This window comes from Cavia porcellus, unplaced genomic scaffold (assembly GCF_034190915.1).
Source record: "Cavia porcellus strain 051 isolate PalLab524CR breed Dunkin Hartley unplaced genomic scaffold, mCavPor4.1 scaffold_21, whole genome shotgun sequence".
In the NCBI taxonomy this organism is placed as follows: Eukaryota; Metazoa; Chordata; class Mammalia; order Rodentia; family Caviidae; genus Cavia; species Cavia porcellus.
Genome location: NW_026947504.1, coordinates 47,721,113 through 47,741,385, shown reverse-complemented (window position 1 = coordinate 47,741,385; position 20,273 = coordinate 47,721,113). Strand labels below are relative to the sequence as shown.

Below are 20,273 nucleotides of genomic sequence, written 5' to 3'. Positions count from 1 at the left end.
GTGTACATTCATACATTTTTATATGAACCGAAGTTTTCATTTTTCTTGGGTATATATCTAAAAATGGAATTGCTAGGTTACATGGTAACATGGTTTTACTTGTTGAAGAAATGCCAGATTGTTTTCCAAAGAGGCTGCCCCATTTTATGTTTCCAACTGCAATACAGACATGAATTCCAATTTTTCCACATCCTTGCCAGAATTATCTTTTAAAAATGTGTTATAACCATTTTCATACTGTACATGTGTACACACATACTGTTGATATAGTAAATATCCTTTGCCCCAGGGGAAAGCCAAAGGACAAGACTAGGAGCAGGCAAGGCATGGGTTCCAGTACTGGAATGGAGCTTTTAACACCGACTTGGGCCATGAGCTACCATTTAGTCATCTTACAGAAAGGAGACTGACCCTAGAGGTGATCTCTAGACTCCCTCACAGATGCTTGCACGAGCTTCTCTGCGCCACACTACACCATGCAGTAGCCTGACACAGGGGGCAGCGATGCTCTTGCTTTAGCCAAGCCTGCCCTTGTTTTCCTGGCGTTGGAGGCCAATGCAGAACCGCTGTTCCTCCCAGGCCTGGAACACACAGAAGTGAGTGATAGGTCATTCCAGGTCAAGGAAGAGGCGTTGCCAATGACTACGACTCCCAGAAGCCCATGGGGGAGTCTTTCTGTACTCTTGAGCCCTGTGGCTGCGGGAACACCAAGCGGCCTCCCTGTTACGTTTCATTGTTAAGACCGTGCGCATGCCCAGTCACGTTCCAACTCCTTTCCTTCCCAGAGGCTTCTCATTTTTCCTGCGTGCTTTACCCGCCCTATCACCGCCCCCTTTTCAGAGCATTTGGAGAGGGCGGAGCCTCTCAAACGCGTTCCCAAAGAAGCTTACAATAGCGTTTCTACGCGATTCAAGAGGAAGGGAACTAAACATTGGGTGTGGAATTTGGAAGGCGCATGCGCGTTAGCTGTGGCGTGGAGCTCCGGCTGCCGCGGAGAGGCGGAGCGGAAATGGGTTTTCAGGAATGACGCACGGGTATTGGCCGCCAGCGCCCCGCCCCCTGCCTCAGGTTTTCTCTCCTTCCTCGTCACCCTCCCGGAAGTGGAGCCGCCCTCGCGCCCACCAGCGGCCACCCCTGAGGTAGACTCCACCCCTGGCTCCGCCCCCTGGCTCTCCGCCCCCTTCTCTGGCGACTGCGCCTGGTTGCTGCTCGGGTGGTGGCGGTTTTGGTACTCGAAACGGGGAGCGCGCAGTCGTTCCCCTGAGAGGTAGCTAGGCTATGGTCGCCGGTCTCCGGCGTCCCGCTCCGGCCAGCCAGCGCTCCTGTCTCAGCTCGTGCTCCAGCGGTCTCGTGTGTCCGGCCCCGCGGTGCTGTTGGCGGCGGAGCCCCCGGCGCGCCCCCTCCGATGGCGGCGGAGATCCAGCCCAAGCCGCTGACCCGCAAGCCGATCCTGCTGCAGCGGGTCGAGGGGTCTCAGGAGGTGGTGAACATGGCCGTGATCGTGCCCAAAGAGGAGGGCGTCATCAGCGTGTCAGAGGACAGGTACGGGACTGCTGCCCCTCGGCGCGAGGGAGGCGGGACGGGCCGGCGGTCCCCGAGCGCGCGTCTCCAGTCCGCGCGGTGTCGACGCGCTCCTCCAAGTTTTATTACAGTACCCATCCCGATAGTGCTGGTGTCCGGCAGAGCGCCGCCGCCTCCTCGGGGCTTCGGAAAGCGGAGCCGGAACCGCGGCAGGCGCTGCGGCCGTGTGGCGCTGGCGAGCTGGTGTGCCCCTCGGGCTAACGGCGCAGGGAACCCCGGACCTCGGTCCTTCCGTGGTAACCGAGCCAGAGGAGCTGCTCGGCCCTGCAAGTGTGTGCGTTGGGAAGATGCTCTTAGCTGCCTCTGCAAGATAACTAAGGACTTGGGGGTCCTCTCGGGTACAGCTTTTAGGGTCCCTAACCGAGCCGGAGGAGCTGCTCGGCCCTGCAAGTGTGTGCATTGGGAAGATGCTCTTAGCTGCCTCTGCAAGATAACTAAGGATTGGGGGGTCTTCTCGGGTACAGTTTTTAGGGTCCCAAACGGAGAAAGCAAATGCCATTGCCTCCTCCCAGACATTCCCACCTACTCCTGTGTCTCGGACATCTTACTCTTCACATCTTGGAGGATATTCCAAGTTGTGAAGAGTAACTTCGGGCTTCGGTAGGGTGCCTTCTTTCTTTTCTCCTTATCTCTTCGAGCTCAGGAAGCTTCTGAGAACTTGGAAGGTACTAACATAACTGTTTTGAGTTCCTTCCCTTTGCCTGCTTCCTTTCTTTTTGCTTAATTTTGCTTATTTTGCAGAAGTGAAGCTAGTTTTTTGTCTTCGATAGTCTCTCTTACATTGCGTTTTCAATTTAACTTTATGCCCTTTAATATGAAGAAATAAGGCTGACGAAGATAATTTCCAGAGGAATGCTGCTTAGCTATTGTAATGTGTCTGAAGTTATTCCTTTGTTAATATCTATAAACATTCTTTAAAGTATACTAGGTATGACGAGCGACTTTTACCTTAAAGAGAAAGATTTTTTTTTAAGTACAAATCATTTTTTTAAAAAAAGTACAGATCATGCAGAGGTGAATTTTTTTTCCCATGGTGACTCCTAAAATTGCAGAGGTTAAACCCAAATTGTTACTGTTTTTATAGTCGTGTCAGTATTTTGTATATAATGTGACCTCAAAATTTTTGTTTGGTAGATTAATTTCTATGATAGGTTCTTTCAGTGTATCTCAGATAAGTTTATTACACATGTGTATCACACTGCTTGTGTACATAGTATTGGATACAGATGGCTCCGAATAATTTACCTTGCAGATCCACTAGAAAACATTGTGAACATACCCTAATGGCAGTCAGTCTGCAATGGACAGAAAAAATATAGTGACTGAGGTGGAATATGGTCAGAAGTCTTGAAATTCACGTAAAAGTCCTATGACAGTATTTAATTTTTTCCATGGAAGCAAAATTCTAATAAGGGAACCTAGAAATTCTTCATCATAGAATTATTTTTATGGAATACGTTCTATAAAATACATTGAAAGAATATATTGATGTCACTTTTCCATTTTAAATACTCGAGATTAAAGTGGTCAATTCTAAACCAGAAAACCAATAAATTCAGTGAATCAAGAGGAGAAATTCCTTTAATATTAGTTTTGAAACTTTTTTTTTCTTTTTAAGACAGGGTCTCCCTCTGCAGTTCAGGCTGGCCTTGAACTCACTTTGTGGTCTAGGCTGGCCTCAAACTCCCAGTGATCCTCCTGCCTCAGCCTCACAGGCATATACTGCCATTCCTGGAAGTTTTGATGCTTTTACTTCCCATTTCACTGCTTTTGTCTTGAAGGAAACAGCTGTTTCAAAGTGTTTGGGCATTGTGTTTCCAAGTGTATACAGAAAAAGTAAATCTCATTTGATTACAGGACAAAAGAAACACGGTATTTAGCTATGATTTTATTTTCCTAGTTTACAATGTAAAATGGAAATTATTTTTTCATGCTGTTACCACTACATAAAGTCCAGACAGAAATTAATATTATTCTTTCCATATATTTTTACTCAGATTGACAAGTCTGTACTTCTTTGGGTCTTATACTCAAACATGACAACAACTTTAATTTAGAGCTTACTTTTGGATATGGTACTTACATTAAGAAAGAATAGATTTGTACTTTTGCTTTTCAAAATCCAGTGTTAATGTTAGTTGATACCATGCTAAAGACATGGAGATAGAATATTGATTTCCGTCAAAATCTGCAAAACCGTTACCATTAACTCCTTCAGCTGGTAGCTAATCAGTCTTTGTTCCTTAACTATAAAGTCAAGTCACAAGTTATGTCCTATACCTGAATGGCAGTGTCCTCCAAGTTCTTATGAAACCCTAGTTTCTCTTTTTGACATCTGACTCCTAATAACCTTTATACATACCTTTGAAAAAACGTTTTTTATTCTAAACAGTATTGTAGATATTTTATGTCTGTTATATCTTCTGCAAGTTCTCTATGGGAACTCTGTGTGTCTCACTTTCTGTAATGTCTATAAATCCTATCTGGCACATAGGAGTCCCACTGTAAACATTTGTTGTATCAGTGACTGATCTAGTTCTTTGGTTTGTTTTTCTATTATCTTAACTGTTGCAGATATTTATTTGGTATTTGTTAAATGAGTATTTTGATGACCTCTGAGAGCCTTCTGGGAATAAATGAACATTTGTGGGAAGAGTTTTGTATTAGGTGACTTAAGGTTCCTTAAAACTTTGAAAGCCAATGTATTGTTTTCAGTCATTTCAAAAACAAACATTTGAATTTATTTTGTGATCCAGTCACATGTGTACATGAAAGTAATGAAAATGACAGAGTCCTTTAAATACGCTTATAGTTTAGGGGGGAAATATTAGAAGCATATTGTTTAATAAATCACTATCCTTGATTCGTAATATGGAAGGAAATTTTTCAGATGAGTGAGAATGGCCGGATTCCACACCACCTACTGTCCTCTAGTGTTTACTTTCTTTTAGGTTACCATTTTTACCCTCCTATTGCCTTTGGTAATGGGATCACAAAACTCAAATCATCAAGCCTATGAGTGGGTAAAAACCTTTGCTTTCAAGTTTGCTGTAGAACAATTAGGACAACTTGAAACATTATTTCATATCAAAGTAGGAAGCATAAGAGTATATTAGAAATATAAAAATGTGATTTGTAAGACAGAATTGCTGGTGCCACTGTAATACAGAGCCTGTTGGCTTTTTCTGGATTGCTTTGTTTATAGCTAGGTTCTGTTTCAAAGGACACACCAAATTTTACTACTTTGAGTTCTGTTTTGGACTGTGTTTTCTGAGTGAATGCTGTTTTAGCATTTCTTGCTAAAGAGTTTGATCTCTAAAATCACTGCTCTGTTTTGGTCAAACTTTAGATCTGCAGCTTCTCAGGGCTCCCTTGTCAATGGCAGCCTCTTCAAGTAATTAAAACTGGTAGGGAACCTGTCTTCAGATAGGATGCAGATCCAGGCAGACCTTTATCTTCGGAAGTTCTTTATAGTAACACAAGACAGCAATCTTAACATTCATACAAAGAATTTCCTATTAGACAGTAGTAGATATTCACCTTTTTAGGAGTCAATAGTGAGCTAAAGACACATACAAATATTATATCTGGGATTGCCAAAAATCTCTCTGCTTGTGGTGGTTAGATCAGACTGACAAATACTGGCGACTGATCCCAAGGATGCTTTACCACTAAGCTACATCCCTAGGCCTTTTATTTTTTTTTTAAATTTTGAGTTGTCTGGGCAAGACTTGAACTTGGAATCCTCTTTCCTCAGCTCCTAAGATACTGAGATTACAAGTGTGTACCACCACACACAGCTGTGAATCAGATTTTTGCAACATGCTTGGCTGTGTCCTCTGTAAGTCTTGAGAGTAGATCCATGCTACGGCTAAAAGGGTATCCGATTTTTGGCCCAGTAAAAAGAGATTCAGTGGTCACCTCCTGGTAAAGAGATTTATGTTCCTTGAATGCAGCATATATTCCTTAAATGAATCAAGCAATGGCTGTTTGAATTGGAATATCCTGAGGAGACTATGAGGTTCCCTGAGCAAAGATATTTAAGTTAAGCCCAGAGAAGTTTAGTAGCTGCCAGTACAACCTGGGATGATGGGACAAGAGAGAAGCTGGATTTTTTTCCATATCGAAGGCCTTTTTTCCCCATCTCTGAAGTACCATTATTTTAAGTGATCATGACTACTTGCGTGATTGAAAAGATTAAAATTTTAACTTATAAATCTTCATACTATTTACTATTAATTCTTTTCATTGTAAAATTATACGCAGGTCTCTGCTTCAGCAAAATGTAACTGATTCAGCTAATGTAATTAATCTGTTGGGCTCTTGATGGAGTTTTATGCACTATGTAACATTTGCATAATTTTCTTTTTAAATTTTTTAGTTTTTGAATATATTTTATTAGTGCTTATTAATCTTACAAAATTCTGGGTTTCAGTGTGATATTTTCACAGATGAATGTTTTTGTCATATCCATCCTGCTGTTACCCTTCTTATTCTTCTCCTCCTGTATTCCCTTCCTTTTGCCCACTGTCTGCCTTGTACTTCTAAGTCATCTTTTTCAGATTCCATGAATCGGGAAAAATATGTAATACTTGTCTTTTAATTAACATGATCACCACTTCCATCCATTTCCTGACATAATTTAGTTTTTCTTTATAGCTAAATAATACTCCGTTATGTATAGATACCATCTAGGCTAGCTTTATATCTTGGCTATTTTGATTTATGCCCCAGTAAACATGAATACATTCATATAATTTTCTTTCTAAAGAATGCAAATGAAAAATTTACCCACAGTGCAAGTATTTAGGAACGCTGAAGATTTGGATGGATATAGTGAGGTCTCTGAATTCAGCAAAAATGGAAACCAACTTTTAAATGTCTCTATTAATGGCATTAAATTAATAAATTTCCAACATTGTACTTGAGACTGTCACTTGACAAAAGTCATTGCTGGTTTTAGGGTCCTAGAAAAGGAATTTACCTATATGAATGTTGAATATTAGACGTTTACTTTGAATTCAAGACATGCCAGCAAATCCATCTGGAAACAGGATGCCTGTTTGCCACTACAGGTTGAAAACTGACTTATGAAGGAGTGATCACTGTGGGAAAGCTTGTTTTATAGAGAGGCTCAGAAGAGGACACTCAACTTCATGTGGCCCCAATTCCTAATGGTTCTGAATTTCCTACTTTTATTTGTTAATCCATGTTCTGTGCTGGACCTCATAGATTTTAACCATTGTACATTCAAGGCTGGATATTGCAACCTTAGGGAAAATGTCAGGTGACAACTCTGACATTCCTTACATGAATGGTGCTCAGGTTATGACATGCAGACCAGCTAGCTGTCTTGTACCTCAGGGTTACTGAGCTTACTTTGAAAAACAGTAGGTCAAAACCGTAGGAAGCACGTTGCACAGGAGATTTAGGTAGCTGGAAGAGTCTTTAGAGACCAAAAAATCAAAAGCCAACAAATGAAAACTTTTTAAAAAAGGAATTCTGGCTTTTACTTGCACAGCATTTTTCCCTGGCTGCTGGCATTTGGCTCTGAGAGAAATGTTTTTGTTTTTGTTTTTGCTTGTTATGAGCGTCATCTTCGTATCAAAAAAAAAAAAAATAGCAATTTGGGGAAAATTAAAACACATTGTGGCATTTAGAAATGTGTAAATTATGATTTAAGATTACAAAGTAATCTGCTGAGATTTGTAACACTAAATACCTGAATTGTGTACCTAATTACCTGAAAAGAAAATGACGTTCAAGCCATGCTTTTCTTCTGAACTGCAGTCTCAGAACAGAAAGAACTAGAAAGAGGCAACCCTCTTGGTTTTATATGAATAAGTCTCTCAAGAGTGCCACAGTTCACATAGAAATTCTGTAACACAGAAAAAATAACTTCCCTTGTGCAACTTCACTAAGCAGTCTCATCAGTGAACTTTTTTTGTAAAGGGGGGTTTGTTAGGGGGAAGGTGTTATCCAAACTCCTTTAGTAATTAGCAAAAAATTAGTTCAGAGATGTGAGAAACTAACTAGTGAGACCTAAAGAGGGAAAGCAGTCATTTGCTTGTCCTTGGCAGGGAGTGTTGCTATGTGTTCTTGTGCCCTTAATTTTAAATTCCTGGAAAAGAACTGCGACTGCAGTCTGGTCCCAGCTGGCTCCTGCTCTGCGTTGACCTTGGTCTTTGCTAGGGTATTTTATGGTTCTAGGCCTCAGTTTCATCTGACAAAAAAGGGACTGGACTTTTTAGTCCTTTGACGCCCCCACATAAAGACGAGCTAAGCATGAAATTGGTATATCCACAGCATCCCAAGGTCTCAAGTATAGAGGGGAAGAGCAGCATGCTCCTGTGAAACTGTTTCATGGCACAACTATAAAATGATGCTTTCTAATCTTTGGATGGCAGTGCTTATTGACTGCTGGGTGAAATTTTCCAGAAGTATTTGTTTTGTGTTGGAGCCTAATAACACAGTTGAACTGGATTCACTACATTCCTTCCTCTAGCTGAATCTTTCAGTTTCGTGTATGTACTGAACAGTTTAGCTCTGGTTGTTTTATTAGCACCCACATGGAGGCCTGGGTTGTCAAAAGTAATCTTTGGAAACTTTCAACCTGCAAATCATAAGAAATATATTTAGCATTACTACCTAAGCTCACATACTGTCACATGCACAAATAGGTAAGTGAAACAAAATTTGATACCCTTTTCTTGTGACACATGCACTGATAGTGTCTGTCCTGTTGTCTAAAATCATGGCATGAACATTTCAGTTAATTGCATGACACTGTTAGTGGCTGGGAACAAGAATTTGAAATACAGTGCTTTGGAGGAGCTGTTTCATATCCTCTGTTTCTTTCTATTGTTTTGATTTTCTAGAGGATAGAAATGTATTTCAACTTGGGGACTTACACATCATCAACTTACCCACCCCTGGCCTGGCCTGCCTTTCTGAAATTTCCATTGTGGTTATAGAATTGATCAAGTCTGATTGGAAGCCTTCATATCAGGATATTTTAAACCCTGTCAGCCCAGAGCCAGAGAGTTCATGAAAAACTACCAGTGCAGCAAACAGCAGCTGTTTGACAGGCTACCTTTTGGCTCCCTGTGATAGGTTCCTTTACTATCGAGTTAGGACTCATGTAAATCAGGAAAGTTGGTGAACTCTGTATGCTTGCTTTCTTTTTTTTTGTACTGGGTTGCGCTTGTCAGACAGGTGCTTGTACCACTGAGCTAAATCCCCAGCTTTTTTTCTTTTTCTTTTTTTTTTTTTTGGCATGGAGAATTGAACTCTGTATGTGCTTAATTTTTTTTAAAGCTGGGCAAGTGTACCTATGATATAGAGCTGTTTGGAGATTTAAAGTGTTTTCCATTAATTAGTATATTTTTTATCCTCCAGTTTCTAAGGATCAACTTTAATTGAAAGTAATCATAATCTCTGGAGTATATTTACATTTTAAATAGACAATATAATTGAATGGAAAGTAGCAGGTAAAACGATTATGTATCAGCAATTATATCTAAAAAGTAAATAATCATGCTTTTAAGTTGATAGTACCTACATATATAAAATTCAGAAGGCCATGCTGAGAAAAGTTTAGCTTCCTCCCACTTGTGGACTTTGCGATTTTGTGAAAGGAAAGCTGCTAGGATTGGCACACACTCTGAAATATGCCCAACAGGGGTCTCTAGGCATTTCTGCTTTCGCAGCTGTAAATGTCTTGTTGGTAAAACTGCTCTAGGGATTAGCAGTGCTTGGTAGAGGTCACCCTTCAGTAACTCCTTCCCCTCCTCCTTCCTCTTTCCCCGCACCCCATTCTTCCTCTTCCCCTTCCCTCCTACTCTGGCCCTCCTCTTAGTCCGCTCCTGATAGATGCCTTCCCTCAGCACACTCTTCATTGCTTATTAAAGCCCAGCCTCATGTGCATTGAAATTAGTTATCTTTTGCCCTGGTGTGTCCTTGTCACTGTATCTCTTACGCCTGCTTAGGGTTTACAACATAGTTGCCAAAATTAGAGCAGTATAGGTTGTGTTAGGACATAGTGAGGAAGGGAGTCACTCTATAAACCAATTGTCTTCAAATGTAAGTGATGATAGAGCCTTAGGAGTCTGGCAGGAATCTTAAGTGTTTAGCAGGATCCAAGGTCAGGGTTGTGTAACATTAGGAATAGAGCTCAAGACTGTAGCAACAGAGAACAAGAAGTCCCTTCTCTCTGCTGCCCATTTGGTTCCCAGATTCTACTTTATTGTTTTCTCTTGGTCACACTGACTTCCTGTTTCTTTCCTAGGCCACATGGGAAAAGTAGGCCGCCAGCTGCTTTGGAATTTTACATGATACAGCAGATAAGCAGGGAGAAATTGATACGTTGTTCCTAGTCCTATTTCCAGAATTCCATGGGAAGGGACTTAGTGGGTCAGTATAGTGGTCAGCTGTCCACCGTTGGATAGTGATCAGAAATGGAGTCACGTTGTGAGAGTATGACAATCTCTGCTGCATCTGTAGAGGGGAGAGTAGAGAAAGGATATAAGGGGAGCAGCGGTCCAGCGGGTGTGCACTGCTGGGCTGTGCAGGCACAAGAAGAGTCTGTGTCCTGGTAGCTTGGTGTGTTGGTTGTTCCTGTAGTAGTGGCAGAATAGTGAACACCATGTGTTGCTCTTGACCTCCACTGCTTTTTGCTTAAATTTTGCTCACGTGGCACTTGACATACTCACATAACTGTTTTCTCCTGTTGCTTCATTTGCCAGTTGATATCGGGCTGCTGTTTTCCTATAGGGACTATGCAGTGGGGATGGCTAGGCATTTCTCACTGAGTGTGTGCTGAGTAAAAACCATTGTTAAGGGGCGGGTTTTACCTCTTAAGTAGATCTCAACATGTTTCTTAAGGCCCAGATCAAAACATATGGCTCAATACAATTTTTTTCTTAATAGGTGAACTTATTTGATTGTATTTTGTGATACATTTAGCAAACTGAAATTAAATAACATGAATCTTGACTGTGAAGCATGTATATATCATATTTAAAAGACAAAGCTGACAGGGTTTACCTGTAACAGCTAGCTTTTTATAAGTATTATACAGTGTGCCAGACCCTGTGTTAGGCTGTTTATATGCCTTTTCTTGTTTATTCTCCAGATGATTTTATGCAGTATTTCATGTTTCTTTTAAAGATGAAGAGACAAGCGCAGCCAAGTGCAATCAGTGGGGCAAGTGTACCCTGACTGATGGGGCTCCACCACCCTAACGTCATCCGAGCTCTCCTTACTGTGCCACCTCTATGCGGAGGCTATGGAAGCTCAAGCTTGGAGCACCCATGGCAATCACAAGAGTTAAATTTGCTTTTTTAGAGGAAAAGCCAGCAAGTTAGCTAACCAATCCATGACGGTGCAAATTAATTAGAAGGAGGCTGGACATCAGTTTTACCCCATGCTACTTTTTACCAGCTGTCAGCACATTATTGGTGTTACAAAACCAATAATGGCTAGAACTACATACTCTGTACACTGTGGAACAGAGTTGGCTTCCAGGTTTCCTAATAGGTTTGTGGGAACAATTAAGTGAAATAACAGATATGAAGATGCTCTGTAAAGCCTTTTTAGGGGTCACAGACTGGCAGTAGGCGCAAGGCAGGTAATGTAAATGAGTGGAATGGCATACTCTGGCTTATAGGCTCCAAGACTCTAGAAGGAGAGCCTAAAGAGTGTGTCCCTGCTTTGGGGCTCTCAAAGATGTGTGCTGCATGGGAATGTGAACCCAGAGTTTCCAGATCTCTGGATTTTTTCCAGAATGGCTAGAAATCCAAATTTTACTGTGAAACTTCTCAATTTTTTTTATTTTAAAGAGGATAAAACAAGGAAAATAAAACAATAAGACCAATCAAAACAAACCAGTTTAAGTGATACAGGACTTCAAAACATTACGGAATCAACAATGATCACTATAATGCGTCTTCAAGATAGCCGCAGAGACTGTCACATAGTATAAATCAAACAGAGAAGAACAGGATAAAACCGGTAAAAACAAAACACTGAATGCACTAAAGAACTTCAAAACAGGACAATAGTAAATCCAAAATGGCTGACATAATATATCTTGCTACCTTTGAAATAGCTGTTCATGTCATTGGATATAACAAAATCAAACAAAACAAAACATGATAAAACTCAACAAAACAATAAAACAATACAGGACTTCAAAACAATGCAATAGGAAATTAGCAATGGCTACCACTCTCTGAAGGAGATCCCTACTAAATGCCACACTGTGTACTGCTATTCTCTGAACAGATTATCAGACCACTGTCCGTAAACCTGTAAGGTCAGTGAAACACCACACACCACAAGCATCAAATTGCATTTCACCTCAATAGCTATCATCACATCCTGTGTTACTCTGGATCAGCCAGTTGCTTGTGGGGAGTGATGGGAAACTGACTTTTCTTAGTTGCCAGCCCACATACCAAAAGGGGCTGGAGTATGGCTGTCACCCTGCCAGCGGCAGCTCGCACACAGGCACTGGTTCACAGGAGGGATTGTGCCTTGGTGAATCCTTTCTCTCTCTTCCCACAGCCTGCAAATGGTGCTGACTCACAGGGAAAGGCTGGGGTCTGGCTGTTGTCCCTGCCAGTGGTGGCCTGCGTATGGCACTGGTTTGCAGGGAAGGCTTGCTTCTTGGTGAATCCTTGTGTCCCCCCACAGTCCATGAATGGCACTGGCTCATGGGGAAAGGCTTGAGTCTGGCTGTCCTCCCGCTAGTGGTGGCCACGTATGGTGCTGGTTCTGAAACGTTCCAATTTTTAAAGCTAGTCCAAATCTGTTTTAGAAATTTTTCAATTTCTAAAGTTAGTTTAAATCTGTTTTAGATTCTGCAGATGAAACAATATGGACTAGAGGGAGCCCTTCGTGCTATAAATAATTTCTCCTGAAAATAATGATGGCAATTTATAATTATTCATTTACAAGACTTTCAGTGAGCAAAGGCATTTATATAAAAGTGGCTTCCCTCCCCTTAGATATTTCTGCTTCATTTCTTTCACTGAAAGGTTAGTCCCTGGGTATGTTGACAGAAGCATGTCATTGTGATCCTGCCTCTACCAAACTCAGGAGGAGAGTCAACTTAACATTTAGGAATGAGACTCTATCTTCATTTTTAGTTAAGAAAAAGAAGTGTTTCCAAAATTTGAGAAAAAGGGAAGCTAATGAGTTTGTAGGGCAACTCTTAAAACCCAAGGATGAAGGCAATGCCACTGGGCCTTACAAATGCCAGTTCTTGGGAACAGGAGAGACGAGGGAACAAGAGAAAACCACGTGAAGGGGGGCTCTGCAACATTGCAGCCACCCCCCAGGTGGGTATTTATGTTTAAAGTTATAGAAATTCACAAGTTATTAAGGAAGTTCTTTCTTTGGGGAGTGTGTTAGTTTTCCTGTTGCTAGGACAAAATACATGACATACACAGCTTAGAGAGGAACGTTTTATCTTAATGACATACCTACATCTGGTGTTATTTTTTAATATTACATTTTGGGAAATAAAATAAACAGTCCATAAATGGAAGCTGTAGAATAATCCAGAAACTGTATTTAAAGTAGCAGAGAGAAAAATTTACCTTTCACAATGGAAATGTTATTTGACCCTTTGTTAGCAAATATATCTTATGTTAATAGGCTGTGAACAGGAAGACTTACAAATACAGTGTTGTAGTGAGAGTTAAATAGAACCTCTTTCTACTGTATTTAGAATATTTGTTTAAAAATGCAAAATGTAGTAAATACTGGATGTGCAATTAATATATTTTCTGTCTTTAAACTTAATTATGTATTTTGTATGGTAAAAATGAAGAAACATTTACCAGTGTTGTCGTTCTTAATGTATGATTGATTTTTTTTTTTTATTGGTACCAGGCATTGAACTCACAACCATGTATTTGCAAGGCAGGCACTTATGCCGCTGAGCTAAATCCCCAGCCCCCAATGTATGATTTATAATACCTACCTATATAACCAAGTAATGCTATTTCACCATTTAATTCTAGAAGTTGTTAGTTTCTTTCCCCTTGAATGGACAAGATAATTTACCTTGTTCTGATAGTCTGTGGCAGAAAGCAATATCCTTTCAGTACCAGTGATCATTTATTCAGTGACCTAAAGTATATGAAATGTTACTGAAAGTAAGAAAGTAAGCAAAAATAATCTTTAGCATGCAAAATGGATAAGAACTCTGCGAAAAATTATATATTTTGCTTCTAGAAACACCTTTTAGATACTTGCTTATATACTAGTCTGTTAAAACATATTATAACATATTTCATTGATTCTGTGATCCACATTTTTTCACCTTTTAGAATTTCTGAAATCAGGATTAAGAGCTAGAAACAACAATAATTATTTGTGCAAGCTGTAGTGAGTTGGCCAGCAAGGCTGCTATGGTCATCTGTTCTCTAGAGTACCCGCCTGAGTGTGTTTACATGGCAGAAAGGCAGAGGAGAGAGAGGCCACTCGCGTGCAGGCACTTCAGCCTCTACTTGGGTCACTTTTACTAATGTCCTGTACGTCAAAGCAAGTCACGAGGCCAAGCCCAGCCTTGGGGAATCCAGAAGTAGACTACCTTTTGCTGAAAGGATTAGTCCAGTCTCCTTGCCGAAGAGTCTACTGTACATACTGAGATGGGAGAGACTTTTGAGGACGTTTTTTGCAAGCAACCTACCATGATATTATAATGGATGTCATAGGTTAACTCATGTCTTTTCTGAGTAAAATATAAAATAATGCTGTCTTATAATCGATCACATGTTAGAGTTGATAAAATATAGTATATGTGCAAGATTTTTAATTAAAACATTTTCAATGTAAGAAATTAAAATAATACAGAAGTATAAGTGTGGTAGTTCTACTCTGTTCTCTACTCCCACTTCTCAGACCCGAGGCAGTGGTGGTGAACCTGTGGCACTTGTGCTGCAGTGGTAGCCAGAGTCCCCTCAGTCAGCACGCGGACCATGTATTGGATAACAGTTGTTTTTTCTAAACTAAAACCCTCAGTATTCAGGTCTGATTGCACTGTTGGCACTTTGTGATAAATTACCAGGTTTTGGATTGCAATTTGGGCACTCAGCCTCTAAAAGCCATCACTGAGGCAAAGTAGTTGAGCTTGTATGTGTTAGGCAAGGCACCCAAGGGTGCCTGCGTCCTAATCCCCAGGTCTTGTGAATTCGTTACCTGCCACGGTAAAAGAGCTTTTGCAGATGTGATTGAATTAAGGATCATGACATGGGGATATTTTCCTGGACTATTGGGGTGGATCTAATGTAATCATGAGGCTATTTGAATAAGGAAGGCAGGAGAATTGGAGTCAGAGAAAACCAGGCCAGGTGTAGAGGAGAGGGGAGATTGGAGAAATGGGTTCCCAAGCCCAGAAATACTAGTAGCTGAAGAAGTGAGGAACAGATCTCTTGGGCCTCCACAAGGAACCAGCTCTGTGGACACCTGGATTTTAGCCCTTTAGAAAATTACGGACGTCAGCCTTCAGAACTGATGGTAAGGTAGTACCTTTGTGTTGTTTTATGGCAGTCTGTTGCTGCAGATAGTAGTATATTTGCTTCATTAATTCTTTACTTTAAAAGCAGTGGATAGTTATTGTCTGTGGATTCAAGCAGAACTGAAGGATAGAAAGTAAAGCACTGTTTTTTCTAACATTTTCATATGCGTTTTCTCAGAAATAGTCACAGTTATGCCTTCATTTTTGTATAAATAAGATCATATCAGATATGCATATTTAAATCTGCAGCTTACTAATTTAAATTTTTTTCATATCAGAATGAATTGATCTACCTCATTCAGTACCATCATACATTTTATCATTCTCCTACTGTGGGATATTTGTTTTCAGGGTTTTCCTGTTTTCTTTTTTTGTTTGTTTTTCTTTCCCCCTTTTTATGTATTACAAACAATGCAGAAGCAAACTCCCACGAATATGGGCTATCATCTACAGATACAACTGCAGGGAGTGGACTTGCTGCCTGTTGTGAATGTTGGTACATTTACACACACACATGGATATTCTGCAATGAGAAGAAGGGAGATGTGTTTTCCTGTTCAGCTTTTTGCTAGTAATGTCATTTTAATTATCTTTAAAATTGTGAAATACACAGAAATGCACATAGAACGTAAATGCATAGTGAAGTATATTGTTAAAAACCGGACACTCATATTATCAATGTTTATGTCAAGAGCTTGAACGTTGTTGCCACCCCAGGACTTGTATGCTGTCTCCTGATCCTATCCCTAAAAAGGAAACGCTAGTCTGAGCCACTGGCCCCATGCCCATACTAGGGATTGAACCTGAGGCCTTTGCACTGAGCCATATCCTCAGCCCTTTTTTAACTTTGTAATTTTTGGGCAGAGTCTCACTAAGTTGCTGAACTTTTCAGGGAAGGCTCAAACCTGACTGTCCTGCTTCAGCCTTATAGAGCGTGCACTACTGTGCACAGTTTATTCTTTTATTTCTTGCTGTTTACCTTGGGTAAAACTCTAGCAAACTTGATCACTTGGCTTCTTAACCTCCAAAAGATTAGAACTGTGAAAAGAGCTGGGGCTGGGGGTTTAGCTCAGCGGCATAAGCGCCTGCCTTGCAAGCAGGCAGTCGTGAGTTCGATCCCTGGTACCAATAAAAAAAAACGAAAAAGACAAAAAAAAAAATTTAAAAAAAAAAGAAAAGAGCTAATTAGGATATTCATATAACATGTTCAGAACTTGACAGTTGACCTTTGAAAATTTATAGGAAGTGTGTATAACAACTAAAAACAGATTTGGGACATGTAGTATTAGAACAAGTAACTGTGCAAAGTTCCTAGAACATCTGTATTTAAGGAATCTGGGGGGAAAAAAGGTAAACTTACATTTAAGAATATAGGAAAATATTTTAGAAAGAATACCATTAAAAATAATTCAAGAGCTGAAGATGTAGCCCAGTAGCAGAGCACTTGCCTAACATGCATGAGGTTCTGAGTTCATTCCTTGGCATCCCCCACCTCTGTATAGTGTTTAAAAAGACATCTGTCTGTGCCTTGAAAATTCACTCAGAGAGATTACCTCAATGTGCTGAGGGGTCAAATATATGCATCCATTATCTGGTACATTAAGCAACCCAATCTTCATCTTTAAAAGCTAAATTGATTCTAAGAGACATTCCTAGGAGATTTTATTTAGACCAACCATAAAGGTCTAATTGGTAGCCAGTGCTGTTTTGTAAACTCCCTAATTGGTGTCTTTTCTAATCAGTGCTGATTGGTCAAAGATGAAGTTGAATTTTAGGTGCATATAATTCTTACCATTTAAAAAAATTTTTACTCAAGTCCAGAGGGTAGCACTAATGAGGTAATGAGGATCCTCTGTGTGAAAGTCTGGCTTGGTTCGGAGTTTGAGGCAGTGAACGCATGTGGTGCTGGACATACAGAGGTTCAGAAAGGGCACATCTCTCTCTCAAATGGCTGAGAGCCAAGTACAACCTCTGAGTTGAACTCAAGGTTATAATCATGATTCCTATATTGTCTCAAACTTACTTCGTCCTCTTTAACAGTCAGCTATCTAATTTCTTCCACTGGCGATTCATTGTTGTAGTTTGTGTTGAGATGAGCTTCATTCCTTGTTGCCTAGTCTGATCTCGACTACTGATCTCGAGGGATCTTCCTGCTTCAGTTTCCCAAGAACCTGAGGCTCAGATGGGTATCACCATGCCTTTTCAGGTCATTGGTGATTTTTCTGAATGTAAATATTTAGAGGTTCGGAAAGTACAAAAAAATATAAATTGAAAGTTTAAGAAAGAGTTATAGGGGTTTGCCATTTGATTTTCACGTAATGAGTTATACACACCAATGGGAGGAGAGGGAGTAATAACTTGACACAGTAATACATTCACACTGTCTTTGACTTAAAACAGATCATGTATCTTTCAGAATAAAAACAAAAAGTGGTAAGTCTTTGAGTGAATATTTATATAAAAGAATAAAGAAGTCCCTTAATATACTGACTGGGCACTCACTTTTTTAAAAAGGAAATTTAGGGGATTTCCCTAAATAAATGTTCAAAGTAATGTATTATATACCTGTTATATGAAATTAGAGAAAACTTTATTTACTAGTACCTAAGTAATAAATGCTTAGGTATATAAACTTCATTCCCATTTTTAATATGTGTGATATTTGCATATATTGAGTGAAGTAACAAAACCCCGTTTTGTATCTAATAGTATTGTTTTGGTAAGGATCAATGTGGATGTAACATTATTTGTAAGATTCCCAGATAAAAGTATAACATCAACTCTGCCTACTAACAGATGACAATTGTGGAAAACAACCATTGTGTTCTGTTCTGATGACTAATTCTCTAGTTATCCATGTTTTGTGTATTCTTGACTCTTTTGAGTGGTAGATATCAACACCATTTCAGTTCTGCCCTTCTCAGGTATCATTTTCAGAAGTGATAGCTGAAGCATGGCTCCGCTTCTTGGTTTAGCCTGAAATCATGGGAAAGAGAAAACAGGAATCAATAGTTAATTCTTCCTTCCTTTGCTGTATTATAAGCAGCAGTCAGATTTTTTTCCTTAGCTTCATGATTTTTTTTTTTTGAGTAGTATGGAAAAGTAAACAAAAACCAAAGTTACTATGAGTAATTTAAAATTATCTCTGTTCTGCTAATTTGAGTGCAGCTTGTATTGATGATTAAGAATGCTTGTCTTTCAAAGCAGTTTCGTAGTTAAGTGAACAGTGTAAGCACCAAGGTGGAGATTTTGGTCTGCTTAGACTAGTGCCTGAGTAGGTGCTCAGAACTTATTTGTTGAATATAGATTGGAAATGTGTAATGACTTGAAAACTTATTACTGATGCCTTACTTGGCCAACCTACAATATTTGAAGAATGTGCATCTTTATAATAGTTCAAAATTTCACCTTTTATTATTTTCATATATTAGTGTGATTGAACGGTGGTCATTGTAGTTCGCTGTTTCATGATTTTCAAAAAAGCATATCCTTTATTTTCAGTGAGTCAGTTTCATCGTTAAGATTTTGCCTCAGTATACATCTGCTTAAGTGAATGCTGATAGTCTCTTAACATCTGTAATTCATACTTTTTACTCTTTTTTGCCTTACCATCTCATTTTCATTGCAGTACTGTGAATTAACAGGTGCCCAGAGAGTATTGGTTATCTGCTGATTGTCTCCTTTCTGGCTGGCTGAACCCCAGTTTTGTTCAGGTATCCACCCCTGTGCCACATGATACAAGCCTAAATCCTGCTTAATCCAAGCCTGTGACAGTAAGTTCCCTCCCTTTTCCCGAGGTTACTGTGGAGTAGGCATGTGGCCAGTGATACTGAGAGGCAAAGTCTGGTGGAGAAAGGAAGGAGATACAGTTAGGGATTCACGAGGAAGAAGTGCCCCCTGCCTTGCTGCTCCCTTTTCTTGACTGCTTGGAACTACACTCGCAGCCTTGTCTGTGCAAGAAGAGGCAGCCTAGAAACACGTTCTTGTGCTGAATGTGACAAAGATGGGAAGAACGAGCTACCAACTTAGCCAACCTGGAGCTGCCCGACTGCTTACCGTGTGGTTACCGTAGAGCGAATTTTCCCTGTTCCAGTTAAGTGTATCCTGATCAAGACTGGTTCTTATTGCCATCTTACAGCAGGAAAACAGACTTACAGGGCTTTCAGTGGGGGGATCAGCAGTAGCAGGTGACTGCACTATTGAAGCAGGAGAATTAAAGCACCAAAGTATTTGGTTAGGGGCTTCTTGTTCCACTAGTAGCTTCTCTGTGAACAGTCCTACCTCCCTGCCCAGAGGAAACCAAAGTTAGGCATTTCTGTTTGAAATGCATTTTAGACTCTAGCTGATTGTTTGGTAGTGTGTTACATATGATCAATATTGCTTTGAAATTCATATTGCCGTCTTCTGTAAACCCATTTTTGTTTTTAACGTGGCCAATATAAATTAGAACTCTGTTTACAAATTAACTTCTTGAAGAAAATCCTTTTACAACTTTTTTTTTTTACTGTTATCTGGATGTATATTTCAAAACACTTGTTAAACTTAAGCATATTTGTGTGCGTGTATGTGTATCAGAGAACTATATTAAAGTTCAAGAAGTAATATGGTCTGTTTGTAAAAGGAAGACTTAAAATAATGACTGGCTAACCCATCGAACTGTATGGGAATGGGGTTTTGTGTTTGGCCTTGGAGGCTGCATTGACCTTTGTTAATTGGGAAAGTTTGTGGTAGACTGTATATACGTGATCATTTGTGTTCTGCCTCAGTTAGTTTACAGTTACCACAGGAGCTTACAGTTGGGGAAAGAGGGGAAGCTCCCAGTGACGCTCCCTTCACTGACTTTCTTCTCTGTATTCTATTCCATTCTGTCTTCCTCTTCCCCCTTACAGGTAGAAGATAGATTCTGATCAAGAGGATGTGGTGTATTCCTTCTTATTATAGAGGCAAATCAGGACTGTATTCAGTCTAAGATTCATAGATGAAGTGGCATTTTAAAGGTACCTAATACCACATGAAAGATACTTTAATGTAGAGAGGGTTAGGTGTTCTTGAAAAAAAAATTATTCTTGATGGCAGGGGCAGCATTGACTGATAAGAAACTATAGTCCCTGGCCTCCAGGAGCTTGTGGTTTGGGGAGGAAGTGGAACTCCCATCTCCCCCTTT

General features: G+C 40.1%; 1 protein-coding gene across 1 annotated transcript in view; it reads left to right on the top strand.

Annotated features, from left to right (window-relative positions):
* Positions 1-1,110: 1,110 nt before the first annotated feature.
* Positions 1,111-20,273, top strand: part of Wdfy2 (WD repeat and FYVE domain containing 2) — a 150,929-nt gene continuing 131,766 nt past the window's right edge. The window contains exon 1 of the mRNA XM_003477444.5: positions 1,111-1,542. Within this exon, the coding sequence (XP_003477492.1) occupies positions 1,406-1,542 (137 nt within the window). The 5' untranslated portion in view covers positions 1,111-1,405. The remainder of the gene's footprint in view (positions 1,543-20,273) is intronic.